The following is an 18,096-nucleotide window of genomic DNA, read 5'->3' as shown; positions in this document are numbered from 1 at the left end:
AGTTTCACTTAAAAATACCATTTGTGCTATTGATAAGGAGAAAGACTACCTTCAGGAAGTAGTAGATGAAAAGACGGAAAAATTGCTAACTCAGAAGATAACATTGCAAATAAGGTATGTTTGTCTAATTTCTTCAGATGAGTCTCAGCTCCTAGAAATATTATAATATTCCAGATCAGAGAATATTTATCTCCATATCATGTGTGTGCAAATTATGACTTTACAGATACTGAGTTACCATGCTGTAATTAAGATAAGCATACACAATGTTACATGAAGTAAAGATAGTGTACGTACAATTTGTGAAGTTATAATTAATTTTTTAAATAATATCCTTTTTGCCCACCACTGTATATTTAAATATTTTCATTTGATCACCACAGAATTGTGCTCATATCATAATATAATATAATGCAACATAATACAATATAATACAATACAATACAATACAATATATATTAAATATCTTTAAAATAATTTTTCCATTTTGGGGCCATACTTCTATAGATCAGTATTTATTATAGCAACCTTGGAAGCAGTTTTCAGATTCTATTGTTCACTGCGAATGTTCTTATTATCTCAAATCTTGTTTGACATAGATGGCTGTGCTTCCCTCAGAGAAGGAACTGAACTTAATAGAGGTGTTTTGTAAGATAGTCTTATGAAATTTATCTGTATAAAGGGGTCAAATCATATCCATTATGCTAAATAATAATTTTGTATGAATTATTTAGAATTTCATAGTGTATTTTTATCATTTCTATAGGAAAAAGCTATTTCCCATTTGCAAGTAACACTATCAGAAGTGGAGTCAACAATAGGGTAAGTAACTACTGAAGTGGCATTCTGGCTTTTTACAAATTTGGTATAGATTTTATTATCAGTTGGTCAGTAAACATTTATTAAGCACTTACTGTGTACCAAGGATTATACTAAGTGATGGGGATAGAAAGAAAGACAAAAACATTCCTTGCCCTCAGAGAACTCACAATCTAATGAGGGAGACAACATGCAAACTATAAAGGATAAATAGAAATAACTAAAAGAGGAAGGGCACTAGAATTAAGAGGGGTTGGGAAAGACTTCCTGTAAAAGGTGAAAACTAGCAAAGAGTAGTGCCCCAAAAATCTAGAGAAGAGAGTATCAAGAAGAGCATGATTAACAGTGTCAAAGACTGCAGAGAGGTCAAAGAAGGAGGATTGAGAAAAGGTCATTGGTTTGGTAATTAAGAGATCATTGATAACTTTGGACAGAGAAGAGAGGAAAACAAGTGGAGGCATTGATTGTATGTAGATGGACTTCTCAAGGAGTTTAGCCACAAAAGGTAAGAGAAATATCAGATAATGGGGATGAAAGGTTCAAGGAAGGATTTTTTGAGGATAGAGAAGACATGCATGTTTGTGGATAGTAGGGAAATGGCCAATGGATAAGTAGAAATTAAAGATAAGTAAGAGAGGGAGATGCTAGAGGGGACAGTCTTTTGGAGGAGATGGAGTAGAATGGGATCACTTGTGAATGTAGAGGGATTAACTTTGGCAAGGAGAAGGGCCACTGCATCATGTGAGACAAGAGTGAATGAAAATATAGTGGCAGAAGACATCTGGGTGATGTGAGATAAGGAAGAGGGGAGAAAGGGGACTTCTTCAGCAAATGGTCTCAGTTTTTTCAGTAAAATATGAGACAAGTTCTGAGCTTAGAAGTAGGAGGGGACATGGGAAGCCATGAGAAGTTTGAAAAGGGATGAAAAGATTCACAATAATCACCATGGTATAAGTGGGATAGAGAGGTGTAATAATAATAATAAGGGAGGTGTAAAAGATCATCTAGCAGCAGTGAGAGCCCAGTTAAGGTTATGTAACATAAATATGTAGTGGACCAAGTCAGGACTTTTTGCATGATTTTCACCATCTTTGTTCTCCAGCATGTGTATAGGAACAAAAGCAGCAGAGTAATCCTAGGATGAGGCTTAGCAGGGGATAATCAATAATATGAGAAGGGGGCAAGGGACTCAAGAGAAGAGAACAATATAAAGTTTACCTGGTTCAACAAGGGGTCAAGATGGGGAAAGGAGGAGAGTGTGGCTGGTGCAGAGGTAATAGTTGGGAAGGAACTGAGGCTTAGAGGTCATGGTGTGGGCAAAGAGCAGGGTTTTGATATTGGAAGGCTGAGGAAAAGGTGGAAAGCCAATAGATGGTGATCAGATAAGGAGTTTCATAGTGCATGAACATGGAGGTGATGCATTTATGGGTGATGGTAAGGTCAAGGCTATGATCATCTTTGTGTGTGGTTGAGGTGGGGACAAGCTGGGAATGTAGAGTGTTTAAAGGAGTGTTTAAGTCCCTCAGTACATAAGAACGAGAGTCGGGGAGGAAAGAAAGATTGTGAGCCAGGTACTGAATTTATTGAGGAAGGAAGTGGGGTGTACTGGAGGTCTGTAGACAGCAGCTACCAGGATTATGATTATATGATAGATGTGGACTGTGTGAACCTCAGAGGAGAAGAATTTACTGATTGGTATCGGTAGAGAGAGAACCTAGAAGTGGAAATGGCTACCCATTTCTGTATTTCTGTCTCCCCATCTCAACTAGTGATTCGGGGAGAGTGAGTAAAAGTGCACTTGTGGTGCTGGAAAGGGTGGCCTGGAAGGCTTTGTTGTCAGGAGGGAGCCACGGTTCAGTGAGAACCAGAAGATGGAAGGAGTGGGAAAGAAAAAGATTTATAATGAAAGCAATTAATATAGTTTTATAGCAACTAATATAGTGCTATGCAAGTGTGTAGAAATGGAGTGAATTGTCAAGCAGTGATGAAAAATAAGAAAACTGTTTAAGCATAAAACAGTTTATCAATTCTTGGTACATCTTCAAATTAAACTTGTCCAAACTGAACTCATCTCCTCCCACCCAATCAGATTCACTTATCTGACTTGTCCTTTTTTCCTCCATGGCAACATTTTCCCACTCTTCCTTCCATCTGGAAAAATTCATGATATTTTCAGTTCCTTTATCACTGTCTACATATACTTCATTACCAAGTTCCATCGACTTTTTTCATCCATAGTCTCATCTATTCTTTCTACCTTCCCTCCACTGCTGTAGTCTAGGACTTTACCTTCTTAGATGAGTTGCTACAATAGCTACAAGCCTCCTTCTAGTTGTCCTTTCCCCTTACGTTTATACATTATCATCAGTTTAATTTTCCTAAAATATTGTTTTCATCATGTGGCATGCTCTAAAACTTGGAGTGCTTTCTTATTCCTGGTGGAATTAAATTCAAATCTATCCATAACATACAACTTTCTGGAACAGCCTGCTCCAGGCAGACTAAGCTCTTTTTGCCCTTCACATAAACTAGTGTTCTTTCTCACCTCTGAACCTCTTTGCTTCTGCTAATTCTACCACTCGAATTCTTTCCCTCTTCATCTCTGTCAAGTTATTTGTGTCATGAGCTTCCCTGTTGCCATATCTCACTTTGGTTAGATTCTTTTTTTGTTTGCTCGTTTTTTCAGTCTACTTCTTGATGTTAGATTTCATGTTAGTGCTGGGCTCTGCTCACTTCTGGTGAGAATATCTGGTCCAAGTTTCTGTCTTCTTATTTCCTTCTGCTTTCGCAGCCCCAATTGGAGACTTGCAAGCTTCAGTACTTCTAAAGTGATGCTCTCCTGGCCTGAGTTCTCCAAGTTCCTACCCCAGGTATGGGTCTATCAGCTCGTTTCTAGTTAGGGGTTTTAACAGACTGGCTGCTTGCCTCAGCTACTCTTGGCCTGCTGGAAGGTTCTCCAGATTCAGAGAGACGGAGCTGCTGGTTTCTCTTTGGTATAGAACATTGCACTAATTCTTAGGATCAGAGCCACAGAGCTAGTATTTGCTTACAGAACTTGTTCAGTACACAACTAGGACCAATACTCAAAATCACTCCTCTCTGCCTGGATCTGTGACAGGACACTGGATGGTGGGTGACAGAGCTGCCAGATGGTGCCCATTCTTGCACTCAGAGTTGGTTCAAGGTTCCCCTGGAATCTCTCTCTGGTATCCTGTCTCAAGTTTCTCTCAGTTCCTGGGTGCTGGAGCCTTCCCTGCCGTAGCTGCCATATACTCCAGCCAGGCCCCATTCCCAGTGTCTGCAGACCTCTCTTTCCCTCTCCCTAAACTGTCTTGGGCTTGAAAAAATGACTTAACGTGACTTCCGACTTTCCCAATCAGAATTCAGTCTGGTGCATTCTTTGGATCTTTGTTGAGAAATTGTAGGGGGAGAGGTATACTCTAATGCTTCCTCTCATTCTGCTATTTTGACTCTCAAACCTCATTCAGCATTTCTTAGCATCACCAGCTACTACTAATCCCTTCTTCCTCTGACCCCTACTAAATCTTCGCTCACCTGATAACTTTTGTGACTCTATTGTATCTATTGTATCATTCTGTATCATCAAGTAGCTTCTTTCCCAGAGTATCTAGCTTCTTCCTCTTCAGAGGAAGAACCTTAACATTTTTTTTTTATGTTCTGCTTGGACAGTTGTCCATTTCCTTCCTTTATGCTTTGGGTAACACTTTTCACCTTCCGATATTATACCTCATGTCTCCTTTTCTCCACCTTATGTCCCCTTCCCTCCCCCGCATGAAGCTGTACTTCAGTGGGGCTTTTTTTTTTGTTTTATTTATAGGGAACACTTCATTTTACTTAACTTGAATTGTGGAGAGTCATTCTTTGAGACCCTCCTCCAGAAAAGAGGTCAGCCTATACTTGGAACAGTGATAATAGTTACTGGATATGACAGAAAAACTAACATCTCATTCTCAGTGCATGTTGCTGTATAAATTTCCCACACTCTCCATATACCAGTTGAGATATTTCAGTCTTGTTTTTTTTTATGTGTTTGTACCTCAGCCCTAAGCATGTGGTTAAAATATTTACAGCCAATTATAATCTCTTAATAACTTGACACCCTGTTCAACTTCCTTTCCTTAGTCTCAACAACTCTACAGACCTATCTCTGCCCCACGCCGTATTTATCCTTGAACTCATATCTTCCTTTTGTTTCATTAGTTCACCCACTCACCAATACACCTAATCATTTGTTGGACCCTTGAATTGTTCCATTGACTTTTTCTACCTTACCTTGCCTTGATTTGCCAACTACTTTCTCCTTTTCCTCTTGAAGTTCTACTTTCGTCTTCAGGCTTTGCTCCCTAATGATCCTAGATTCTTCTTATATCCTCTGCTGTATTTAATCCCATTTTTCTTTCAGCAAAGTATTATCTGGACCTGGATATTAATTACTCTCTTTCAGATTTCCTCGATTATTCTTCCCCAAATTCAACATCTGATCTACTTTACTAGTCTAAATCCCTCTAATTCAGCTACATGAGTTTCTTCTGTTTGTCTCAAGTCCTCTTTCTTCTCCTACTTCTTTTCCCCCAACCTTCTTTTACAGTAGTTGAAAATAGAATTCAGTTCAACAGAACCTACTATGTGAAGGGGCACTATGTAGTTCTAATGCAATGCAGACTCAGGATGAATTAATAGCCAAGAATAGCCAAGCTAACAGAATTCTGGGTTGCACTAAAAGAAAGACCAGATTTCAGAAAAAAAAAGGGAAGGTGATAGTCTCATTGCACTCTGCTGTTTCTGATCTATTGGGCTGTTAACAGTCATGAGTAAACTAGAGATGATGCTTTCTGATCAGCTGAAGGAAACTGAGGATATGTTGAGCCTTAAAAAGACTTAAAGGGGACATAACTGTCTTCAAGTATTTTAAGAGCTATCATGCCAAAGAATGATTAAATTTGTTATATTTAGCCCCAGAAAGCACAGCTTGAAGCACCAAGTAGAAGTTGTGAAGGGGCAGACATTCACCCAGTATAAGAAAATCTTAACAATTATAGCTGTCCAGACTTAGCATGATCGACTTTAAAAGGTATTAATTCTCACTGGATGTCTTTTCAGATAGTCTAATAATTTTACAATTATCTCTCCTGGATCTATTCTCCAGGTCAGTGGTTTTTCCAATGAGATATTTCACATTGTCTTCTATTTTTTCATTCTTTTGGTTCTGTTTTATAATTTCTTGATTTTTCATAGAGTTATTCACTTCCACTTGCTCCATTCTAATTTTTAAGGTAGTATTTTCTTCACTGGTCTTTTGGACCTCCTTTTCCACTTGGCCAATTCTGCCTTTTAAGGCATTCTTCTCCTCATTGGCTTTTTGGAGCCCTTTTGCCATTTGGGTTAGTGTATTTTTAAGGCATTGTTTTCTTGAGTATTTTTTTGAATCTCCTTTAGGAAGTCATTGACTTGTTTTTCATGATTTTCTTGCATCACTCTCATTTCTCTTCCCAATTTTTCCTCTACTTCTCTTATTTGATTTTCCAAATCCTTTTTGAGTTCTTGCATGGCCTGAGAGCAATTCATATTTCTCTTGGAGGCTTTTGATGTGGGCTCTTTAACTTTGTTGACTTCTTCTGGCTGTATATTTTGATCTTCTTTGTCACCAAAAAGACTCAGTAGTCTGAGTCTTTTGCTGCTTGCCCATGTTCCCAGCCAGCTACTTGACCCTTGAGCTTTTTGTCAGGGTATGACTGCCTTCAGAGTGGAGAGTGCTTTGTCCCAGGCTTCAGGGGGTGTTGCGCTGCTGTTTTCAGAGCTACTTCTACACAGCAGGCTCTGCCACACCAGCACTCCTCCTCCCCCAAGAACTGCCAACCGGGACTGTGACCCAGATCGAAGCAGAGCAAAGCAAGAGAACCCTACCTCTGTGCCAGCAAAGCACTCCCTGCACTCCCACTCTGATCTGCTGCTTGATTCCTCCCACCAGGTGTGCCTGGGGCTGGAAGTAACCACAGCTGGAGCTCTGGAATCAGCCACTGGAGCTTCTTGCTGCTGCCGCTGCACCACCTCTGTGGGGCTGGGGCCAGACCACACACTTCTCTCCCCCTGATCCAGCAGTTTTCCCACTGACCTGCTAAATTGTCTTTGGCATTTGTGGCTTGAGAAGTCTGGTAACTGCTACAGCTCAGTGATTTATGGCCCTAAGGCCTGCTCTGCCTGATCTATTCCTGGCCTGGTCATTCCTGATGTGGTCCAAGCTGGGCTGCGCTTTGCTCCCAGCACGGTGCAGTAGAACCTTCCCAGTGACCATCCAAGCAGTCCTGGGCTGGAGACCTGCTTCCCTCTGCTATTTCATGGGTTCAGAGCCATTTTTTACAGGTGTTTGGAGGGATTTGGGGGAGAGCTTAAGTGAGTCCCTGTTTTCTAGCTGCCATCTTGTCTCTGCCCCTCTCACTAGATGCCTATTAAGCATAGGGTAGATCAACCCTTATGGGCAATTAGGTGGTACAGTGGGTAGAGCACTGGGCCTAGAATCATGAAGACCTGAGTTAAATCTGGCCTCAGACTCTAACTAGCTCTGTGACCTTGGACAAGTCACTTTAACTCTGTTTACCTCAGTTGTCTCATCTGTAAAATGAACTGGAGAAGGAAATGGGAAACCACTCCAGTATCTGCCAAGAAAACCCCAAAACAGGTCACAAAGAGTCAGATATGACTAAAAATGACTAAACAACAAGGTGACCCCTTATCACTGATTTGTAGAAGGGATTTCTTGTTCAAATGTGGGTTGAACTGCATTTGATCGATAATGGGACTATCCTTTTCCTTGTCCTGAACACAGTGCAGTTTAGATTTTAATTAGTATTTTTTGGCTGCCAAGTTACAGTATTGAGCTTGCAATCTAATTAAAACCTTCAGATACCATTTACACAAACTGTTGTGGAGCCAAGCTTCCCCTATCCTATTCTGAGTTAATTATTTGCATCTGATATAGATAGCTCTCTGGGTCTGTCACTGTTAAATGTCTTATTAATAGATTGGACTACTGTTTCTTCCCCTACAGATCTTTGGATTCTGACCACAGAGGCAGGATCATCTCGTATGATAATTATCTCTGCCTCATGTCCCCTGGAACTATGACAAGAATAGCATGTTTTTATTAAAAAAATATTTAAAAAGCAAAGAGCCCAGGTCTAATGCCACTGTTCCTCCACTAGAGGTCTTCTTCCAGCTTATGCTGAAATGTTAATCCCTGCTCTACCAGAATTCTTTCAGTTCTGAATCTACCTAGAAGTACTATCATATAGCCCCCATTACTCCATCTTGTTTACAAGGTTTAATGAGAGACTTTGTAAAACAATTTGCTGAAATATAGATATACTGTGTCTGTGACCTTCCTCTAAACTATCAGTCTGGTTACCTTGTCAAAAAAGGAAATGAGGTTAGTTTGGCATGACTAGATGTTGATAAATATGTTGGAATTTAGTCATCACAGCTTCTCTTTTTAGATGCTCACATACCATCCATTTAATACTACTGTCTAGAGTTTCACATCTTTATGGTTTGCACTCTCCCTTTTTTTGGAAATTGGAACAATATTTGCCTTTATCCAGTCCTGTGCACATTTCCCATTCTCCAAAGTTTTTTCACACATAATTTATAGCTCAGCAATCACACTTGCTGCTTCTTTTAGTATCCTGGAATACAGTATGCTTAGTCTGGGGTTGGTAACTTAAACTTATTGGTGGGCAGGTAGGTGCTCTCTATTACTATATCCTCAGTTACTTCAGGTTTTAACTCCCAGTTAGACATTTTTTTCCTACCTGCCTAGTCCCAAGATCATTCTCTTTGGAAAAACAGAAGTTAAGTAAGAGATGATTTCTTTAACATTGTTATTTATATCATTTGTTATCATCATCCCCTCTGCCCTTGTCAGTAGTTCTACCTACTTTGTTCTTCTTTCTGTTCCAATGTAGCATTAAAAAAAAAAAAAACAGACCCTTTTATTGTCTTTAGCATTTATGGCCAGCTTCAACTGGTGCTTGTCTTTAATGCTTTGCATCAAGTCTTTTTCTTCTCTTTTTTTAAAAATAAAAATTTTAATTGATATCTTTTGTTTTTACATCATTTAAAATTTCCTGTGTCCTTTCCTGTTCTGCCCTCCTGCCTCCCAGCAAGCTATCTTATGTAAGAAATGATTTTTTTTTAAAAAGGGAAAGAAATAAACAAAAACCATTTAATTGAAAGAAAATCTAACAATATATACAGTAATTCGCAGCTATGGACCCCCACCTTAATTTCTTCTTACTTTGCTCATTCTTTAGGACTGATAGTTTGGAACGTTCAATTTAGAATTTTATTAAGTTACAAAAATTTGATTACGTAATATATTCTTTAAATGTTATTTGTTCTGTCTCCCTAACAAGATTATTATTTTTTTCAACTACCAGAACTGTATGTTATATTTAATTTCCCTTTGTATTTGAACTCTTCCTCACATACTCCTTTTTTGCTCCCATAAACTTGGCTCCCCCTAGAAGACACTGCATCTTTGTCCACCGTTTTCAATACTGAGTACACTGTCCCTCAAGAACTGCCTCAACTGCCCACCCCCAACCCAGACACACTGGGCCTAGAGGAAGAATAGGCATACTTGTGGTTTTCAAATACCAGCCTCAGCCATTGCCTTTGTCACCATCACTCTACAACCTTTAGTTCTTTGAGGTTTACTCTTTCCTATATCATACTACTAGATTATTGCAACCATCTACCAGTCTCTGAAGTAATTCTTTCACCTTTTCTTTTTTCAAGTAAGCTTTTATTGATGTTCTAGTTCTTACATCAACTTAGTTATCCTGTGTCTCTCCCCTTCCCCCTATCAGAGTGCCATCCCGTATGACAAATAGTTTTTTTGAGAGGAAAAAAAAATCAGCTCTGCTGATCAGTACATTGAAAAAGTACAAAAATGTGCAATGTGTGACACCTTTGGACCTCCTAGGGTAGATTGGAGGTGTCTTGTCAGATATTTTTAGGCAAGCCCTACTTAATTTTTATAATTTTGTTACATTTAGATTTTTTTGGTGTGTAGTTCTTTCCATTTACATTGTTGTAAACGATGTTATGAAGTTACTGTGTGTATTTTTTTCTTGGCTCTGTGTACTTCCCTCCATCAGTTCATACAGATCTTTTCCATGCTTCTCTATATTCATCACACACATCATTTCTTATAGCACAGTAATATTCCATTACATTTACATACCACAGTTTGTTTAGACATTTCCCCATTGATAGGCATCTACTTTGTTTCTAATTCTTAGATATCATGAAAAGGGCTACTATAAATATTTTGGAATACATCGGAACTTTCTTCTTATTGATGGCTTCCTTGGGATATAAACCCATAATGGAGTCTCTGGTTCAAAGGGTGTGGACATCATAGACACTTTATTTGCATAATTCCAAATTGCTTTCCAAAATGGTTGTACCATTTCATAGCTCCACCAATGATGTATTAGAGTGTCTAACCTTCTACAACCCCTTCAGCATTGATTATTGCCATTTTTTGTTTTCTTTTGCTAATTTGCTGGGTGTGAGATGAAACCTCAAGCTAGTTTTGATTTATATTTCTATTATTATTAGTGATTTGGAGCATTCTTTTATGTGGTTCTTTTTTTTTCATGTTTTATATTTTGTTATTCTGAATTTGACAAACACCCAAAACTTGAGCTTTTCACATAAAAAAGGAGAAATGAGAAAGAGAATTGCACATGACACTGCATTTCTCCATCATATATGCTTTGGGCCTTTTTAGAAAAAATTATAAAAAATAAATTCAGCACTTTGGTTCAGTGCTCTTCCATCTGTCTGTTTCCCATAGCACCATATCTGTCCCATCTGTCTATTTCTCATATCACCTTCTGGACAAATCCACCTAATGTCAGTTAGCCATCTCAAACTCAACATATACAAGATGGAAGCCATTATTTTCCTCCTTATTCCTTCTCTAAACTTCCTTGTTTCTCTTGAAGACATTATCTTTCCATTTGCCCAAGTTTGCAGATTTGGTATCACCCTCAATTATTCCTTCTTGCTTATCCCTAATAGCCTCATTCAAAATAATTTCTGAGGTTGTCTCCTGCAAATGAATATGATGGAACTTGAGTTTGGTGGCCTGATAGAAGCTGGAAGGTTTTGAAATGTCTTATGTAAAGAATACAGTAGGAAATGACTAATAAAATTACTGCTGTACATTTTTGATGGCCAAGCTGAGGTTAGATGGTATTTATTTCTAGTAGATAGAATTCACATAGGTTACTACTTCTCCAGCATCATTCAGTATAGCCTGGATTCAACAGGAGTAAAGACGGCAGATGGTCAGGATTACCCTAGGTTGGAGATTAACAGGGTTAGAATGATGGAATATTAAAGAGATTCAGGGTGGTGTTTTGTACATACACCAGACATTGATGTAACTATATACACACTCTATAGGTACTCATCAATATGAATCATAACATAATTATTGTTGCAAAATAAAGAAATTGTATTTAAGATTTTTGCAAATTGCTCACTTGCTAGACGACTGCAGGACTTACTAAATAATCGAGAACGTGAGCTAGTCAGTCTCCAGCGCCAGCTTGATGAAACCCGAAAAGAACTTGCCGAAGTAGGAAGAGCAAAGGAAATAGCTCTTAAGGAAAATAGAAGATTACAAGATGATTTGGCAACAATGACAAGAGAAAACCAGGTATGATAGTGCTTCACAATAAATTTAGGTTTTAGCTTATCGTAAAATTTAATAGTTTTACCTGAGATTTTAAAATGTAGGATGAACTTTTTTTACATCCTTACATTTAATAATAATTTTCATTTTTCTATAATGCTGCTTTTTAACACAATAGAAACTGTGTTTTAGATTTATTGCTCTAGTATACTATTGTGGTTCAAAGAGCTCCTTGTTATGCTGCATCAGTAGTTGTCCAGCTCCGTTGGGCTGTGTGCCAGGGAACCCTAATGTAGAGAGCATGATGTTCCCTGCATTAGAAATAGCCAGATACATAAGAACTACATTCCCCATGGTAAGTTTTCTTATCTAGAAAAACCAGACTTTATTCCTAAGTTATATATACAACAATTCTTTTATACATGTTAAATGCAAAATTTCAATTATTTGGTTAATTAATAGTTACTTATTCTGTAAAACTGAAGTAGTGAGGAATGGAAATTTAATTGGGTTAGTCTGGCAAATATACCATTTGATAAAGAATTGTACACTGAATAAATAATATTAATAATGTTCATAATTGCTCATATCCATGTAGCACTGTATGACTTGAAAAGTACTTCCCTCATTCCAATTGTTTGAAGTAGATAGTAAAGCAGTGTTCTGTATTTCAGATGTGAAAACTGAGCAAAGAAAGATTTTTTTAAGCGCCCTGGGAGGGAACTATGGTTCTTAGTATGTGCCAGGCACTGGAATAAGCACTTTTTATAAATATTTTCTCCTTTGATCCTACCAACAACTCTAGGAGGTAGGTGTTCTTATTATCCTCATTTTGGAGTTGAGAAAAGTGACTTGCCCATGGTCTTGTGCCCAGCGTCTGAGGCCAGTTTGAACTGAGGTCTTCCTAACTTCAGACCAGACTTCTTATCTATTGCGCCATCAGTTGTTTCTCACCCACAGTTTCACAGTTAGTAAATATCCAGATGAGGACATAAGCCCAGGTCCTCTAAATCAGTGTACTATTTTCCTTTCACTAAACTATAGTTAGTGCTGAACTTGAAGGGTTCATCAAATGGCATAGACTATAGATTTTTTATAATTTTACCTTTTATTTGATTAATTTAATTAACATTCATCAAAGTGTCCAGCATAGTATTGTAAGTACACTTTAGATGTTCAACAACAGGTTTTTCTAAACCAAGAATTAATCAGGTGATACGTATGAAATTAGCCCACTCCTTCCTGTTCAAATGAGAAAAGCTTATAGAAATACAAAACTTTTCACTGTTCTTATCCTTTTATTACTTTAATGCTTTCAATTTGAAAGGCTATTTCATTGGAATTGGAACAAGCAGTTCATGAAAAAGAAGAAATGAAGAACAGAGTTCATAATTATATAACAGAAGTTTCCAGATGTGAAAGCCTCATGGCAGCTAAGGTGAAGATACTTGTTTTTATTTGCTTCTCCTGTCTGCCATATTAGATTTTAACATTCCTATTGGTATTTGCTGTACTCTATTTTTTTTACCTTCCCAAGGATCGCATATAGTACTTTGTATAAATTATCAATCAAATTATTATAAATTTGTTATTTTATTTTTATTATAAATTCTATTTCTTATAAATTTGTATAAATTATCAAATTATTGATTGATTTTCTTTTTCTTATATGAATCTGTATATTTCCATTTCAAACCACTTTTTAAAAAAGCATACAATATATTCCATGGAGTTCAAAACAGTCTATTTTTTTCCTTTGTGTCTCAGCTTACAATTATTATGGAGTTACTGTGTCCTTTTTAGGGATCTCTAGATTTGCAATAATTTTTTTTACTGGTTGGTATTTTCTTTATTTTACTTCTCTCTCCAGCTTTATTTCCTGAATTTGGGCTTTGTGCTATGAACAACCCCTCCCCCACACACACCCACACCCACCACCCACCCACCCCCCCCCCCCCCCACACACACACACGGCTTTTGTATGGGTGTTTGAGTTTTACCTGTGGCCACCTGAGTTCTTTCTGAGCAATTCCTGCTGGGATTCCCCCCGTCATTGAGGTTCTTTGGGGTCTCAGGACAGTGACAAGGGGCCTCAAAGCTTTCCTCTGAGGTTGGCTTCCATACCTTCTTCCTCAGTGGTTTATAACCCTGAGGATTTCTGGAGGGACTGCTCTGTTTAGCTAGCCTGCAGGCTCCATGTATCTCTAGCTCTTCTCTGGTAGAGCAGGGAAATGTTTGGCTGTGCTGACACTGGCCTGGGGGCCCCCTTTCCTGCAGGTTAACTTTTTTTTACAGTTCTAGGGTAGAAAAAAGTCATTTAATGTAGTTTCCCATTTGATTTCTTGATCATTATTCAGCTTTTAAATTTTTGCTAGAGTAGATGGTGAGAGAGTGGGGCAGCCTGCCTACATCAAGGCACCCATCTGGACTAGAAGCTACTGTTTTTGTTTTTAATATTTTATTTGTTTTAATCATTCCAAATTCTCCTTACCCTTCCACCCCCCAGTTGAGAATACAAGGAGAGCAAAACCCCTTACAAACATGTATAGTCAATCAAAACAAATGTCCATATTGGCCATATCCAAAAACATTTGTCTAATTCTACATTCTGAGTCCTTTACCTGTCTCTCAGGATGTGGGTAGCAGGTGTCATCGTTAGTCCTCTGGATTCCCGGTTGGTCATTACACTGATAAGAGTTCAGCGCAGTAGTATTCCATCACATTTATATACCATAATTTGTTTATCTATTCCCCAATTTATGGGCACCTCCTTAGATTCTTTGCCAGCTCAAAGAGATCAATATATTTGTACATCCTTAATTATAGATTGTTTTGCTTTAGGAATAATCCCTCCCTTAATTATCCCCTTGCTCTTTCCCTCCTATCTCCCTATTGAGTGAAATGTTTTTCTGAGCCCAAAACTCTCTGTGTGTGTGTGTGTGTGTGTACTTCCTTTCTTTGACCAGTTCAAATGAGAGTGAGGTTGAAGTGTTAGCCACTTTCCCGACCCCTTCCTCCTTATTTACATCGATATCTACCTGTGCATCCTGATTAGGGGAAATAATTTTCCCTAGCCTTCCTTTCCTTCCCTCCCAGTGTATTCCTCTACCCCTCTTCTCTTAAAATCATCAAGAAATCTCACTTGGGGGCGGAGCCAAGATGGCGGCTGGTAAGCACGGACTAGAGTGAGCTCCGTACCCGAGTCCCTCCAAAAACCTATAAAAATGGCTCTGAACCAGTTCTAGAACGGCAGAACCCACAGAACAGCGGAAGGAGGCAGGGCTCCAGCCCAGGACAGCCCGGATGGTCTCTGGGTGGGCTCTATTCCACACGGAGCTGGGAGCTGGGAACGGAGTGGAGCAGAGCCCAGCCTGAGCGGCGTGGACGATCCGGACCGGAAGCCGGGCGGAGGGGGCCCTAGCACCCTGAATACGTGAGCAGTTACCAGACCCCTCGACCCACAAACACCAAAGACTGCGGAGAAGGTTAGTGGGAAAAGCTGCGGGAGTGGAAGGAGTTCGCGGTTCGGCTTCCAGCCCCGGGGGCAGCGGAGGTGGGGCAGCTACAGCTGTTGTTACTTCCGGCTCCAGGCCCACCTGGTGGGGGGAAATAAGTGGTGGATCACAGCAGGGGTGCACAGCCTGCCGAAGATCTGAGCCCAGTCTGGACTGGGGGTCCTTGGGGAAGGAGGAGTGCGGCTCTGACAGAGCTGGCACCTCCCCCCCAAACGTAGAACATAGAACTCTGTAATCTACAAGCAGTCATACCCCACTGAAAAACTCAAGGGTCAAGTTAGTTGGTTGGGAATATGGCCAGGACGCGAAAACGCGCCCAGATTCAGTCTCAGACTTTGGATTCTTTCTTTGGTGACAAAGAAGACCAAAACATACAGCCTAAAGAAGACAGCAAAGTCATAGAGCCTACAACCAAAGCCTCCAAGAAAAACATGAACTGGCCCCAGACCATAGAAGAACTCAAAAAGGATTTGGAAAAGCAAGTTAGAGAAGTAGAGGAAAAATTGGGAAGAGAAATAAGAAGGATGCGAGAAAACCATGAAAAACAAGTCAATGACTTGCTAAAGGAGACCCAAAAAAATACTGAAAAATACACTGAAGAAAACAACACCTTACAAAATAGACTAACTCAAATGGCAAAAGAGCTCCAAAAAGCCAATGAGGAGAAGAATTCCTTGAAAGGCAGAATTAGCCAAATGGAAAAGGAGGTCCAAAAGACCACTGAAGAAAATACTACTTTAAAAATTAGATTGGAGCAAGTGGAAGCTAGTGACTTGATGAGAAATCAGGATATTATAAAACAGAACCAGAGGAATGAAAAAATGGAAGACAATGTGAAATATCTCCTTGGAAAAACCACTGACCTGGAAAATAGATCCAGGAGAGATAATTTAAAAATTATTGGACTACCTGAAAGCCATGATCAAAAAAAGAGCCTAGATACCATCTTTCAGGAAATTATCAAGGAGAACTGCCCTGATATTCTAGAGCCACAGGGCAAAATAGAAATTGAAAGAATCCATCGATCGCCTCCGCAAATAGATCCCAAAAAGAAATCTCCTAGGAATATTGTTGCCAAATTCCAGAGCTCCCAGATCAAGGAGAAAATACTGCAAGCAGCCAGAAAGAAACAATTTGAATATTGTGGAAACCCAATCAGAATAACCCAAGACCTGGCAGCTTCTACATTAAGAGATCGAAGGGCTTGGAATGCGATATTCCGGAGGTCAATGGAGCTAGGATTAAAACCTAGAATCACCTACCCAGCAAAACTGAGTATCATGTTCCAAGGCAAAATATGGACTTTCAATAAAATGGAGGACTTTCAAGCTTTCTCAGTGAAAAGACCAGAACTGAATAGAAAATTTGACTTTCAAACACAAGAATCAAGAGAAGCATGAAAAGGTAATCAAGAAACGGAAATTGCAAGGGACTTACTAAAGTTGAACTGTTTTGTTTACATTCCTACATGGAAAGATGATGAGTATGATTCATGAGACCTCAGTATTAGGGTAGTTGAAGGGAATATGCATATATATATATGCATATATATGTTTATGTATATATATAAGTGAATGTGTATGTATGCATGTATCTATGTGTATATGTATGTATGTGTATGTATGTGTATATATATATATATATATATATATGTAAAAGAAAGAGAGCAGACACAGGGTGAGTTGAGGATGAAGGGAAGATAGCTAAAAGAAATAAAATGAAATTAAGGGATGAGAGAGTAACTTACTGAGAGAGGGAGATAGGGAGAGATAGAATGGGGTGGATTATCTCCCATAAAGGTGGCAAGAGGAAGCAGTTCTAGGAGAGGAGGGGAGTGGGCAGGTGAGGGGGGAATGAGTGAACCTTGCTCTCATCAGATTTGGCCTGAGGGGGAATACCATACATACTCAGTTGGGTATCTTACCCCACAGGAAAGAAGAGGGAGGAAGATAAAACAAAAAAAATAAAAGGCAGGGGGATGATGGAGTGGAGGGCAGATGGGGGTGGAGGTAATCAAAACAAACACTTTGGAAAGGGGACAGGGTCAAGGAAGAAAATTCAATAAAGCGGGATGGGTTGGGAAGGAGCAAAATGTAGTTAGCCTTTCACAACATGAATATTGTGGAAGGGTTACACATAATAATACATGTGTGGCCTAGTTTGAATTGCTCAACTTCTTAGGGAGGGTGGGTGGGAAGGGAAGAGGGAAGGGAATTTGGAACTCAAAGTTTTAAAATCAGATGTTCAAAAACAAAAAAACTTTTTGTATGCAACTAAAAAATAAGATACACAGGCAATGGGGCGTAGAAATTTATCTTGCCCTACAAGAAAGGAAGGGAAAAGGGGATGAGAGGGGAGGGGGGTGATAGAGGGGAGGGCTGACTGGGGAACAGGGCAACCAGAATATACGCCATCTTGGAGTGGGGGGGGAGGGCAGAAATGGGGAGAAAATTTGTAATTCAAACTGTTGTGAAAATCAATGCTGAAAACCAAATTTGTTAAATAAATAAATTGCATTTAAAAAAAAAAATCATCAAGAAATTATAGAACTACTCCAAGGCTTTGTCTGATTGGATTCTCTCAGTGACCCCTGACGATAGGGTTTAGAGGGAATACGTGTTTCATCTCCCCGTTTTTGAATGTAGGCAGTTTATCCTTGTTTAGTCCTTTATCATTGTTCATTCATGTTTAATTTTTTATGTTGTTCTTTACCCCTGTATTTGAACTTCATAGTTTCTCCAAAGTTCTGGTCTTTTTATCATGAATGCTTGGATCCAAGTCCTCTGTTTCTTTAAAGGTCCATTTTTATCCTTGAGCATTATACTCAGTTTTGCTGGGTAAGTTATTCTTGGCTTAGCCCATTTCCTTTGCCTTCTGGAATATCATATTCCAAGTTCTCTACTTCTTTATAGTGGTGGCTACTAAATCATATGAGATCATGACTGTGACTCCTCTGTACTTGAACTCTTTCTTTCTGGCTGCTTGCAGTATTTTTTCCTTTGACCTGGAAGCTCTGGAATTTGGCTGTATTGTTCT

At 39.1% G+C, this 18,096-nt stretch overlaps 1 protein-coding gene across 1 annotated transcript in view; it reads left to right on the top strand.

Annotated features, from left to right (window-relative positions):
- Positions 1 to 85: 85 nt before the first annotated feature.
- The window catches only part of LOC118853593 (centrosomal protein of 135 kDa-like), a 48,029-nt gene continuing 30,018 nt past the window's right edge, over positions 86 to 18,096 (top strand). Inside the window, exons 1-4 of the mRNA XM_036763743.1 lie at positions 86 to 114; positions 767 to 822; positions 11,401 to 11,569; positions 12,873 to 12,983. Coding sequence (XP_036619638.1) covers positions 11,552 to 11,569; positions 12,873 to 12,983 — 129 coding nt within the window. The 5' untranslated portion in view covers positions 86 to 114; positions 767 to 822; positions 11,401 to 11,551. The remainder of the gene's footprint in view (positions 115 to 766; positions 823 to 11,400; positions 11,570 to 12,872; positions 12,984 to 18,096) is intronic.

Source organism: Trichosurus vulpecula, chromosome 6 (genome assembly GCF_011100635.1).
Source record: "Trichosurus vulpecula isolate mTriVul1 chromosome 6, mTriVul1.pri, whole genome shotgun sequence".
Classification (NCBI taxonomy): domain Eukaryota; kingdom Metazoa; phylum Chordata; class Mammalia; order Diprotodontia; family Phalangeridae; genus Trichosurus; species Trichosurus vulpecula.
The sequence above is the reverse complement of the archived record's forward strand: the minus strand, read 5'-3'. Positions and strand labels throughout refer to the sequence as shown.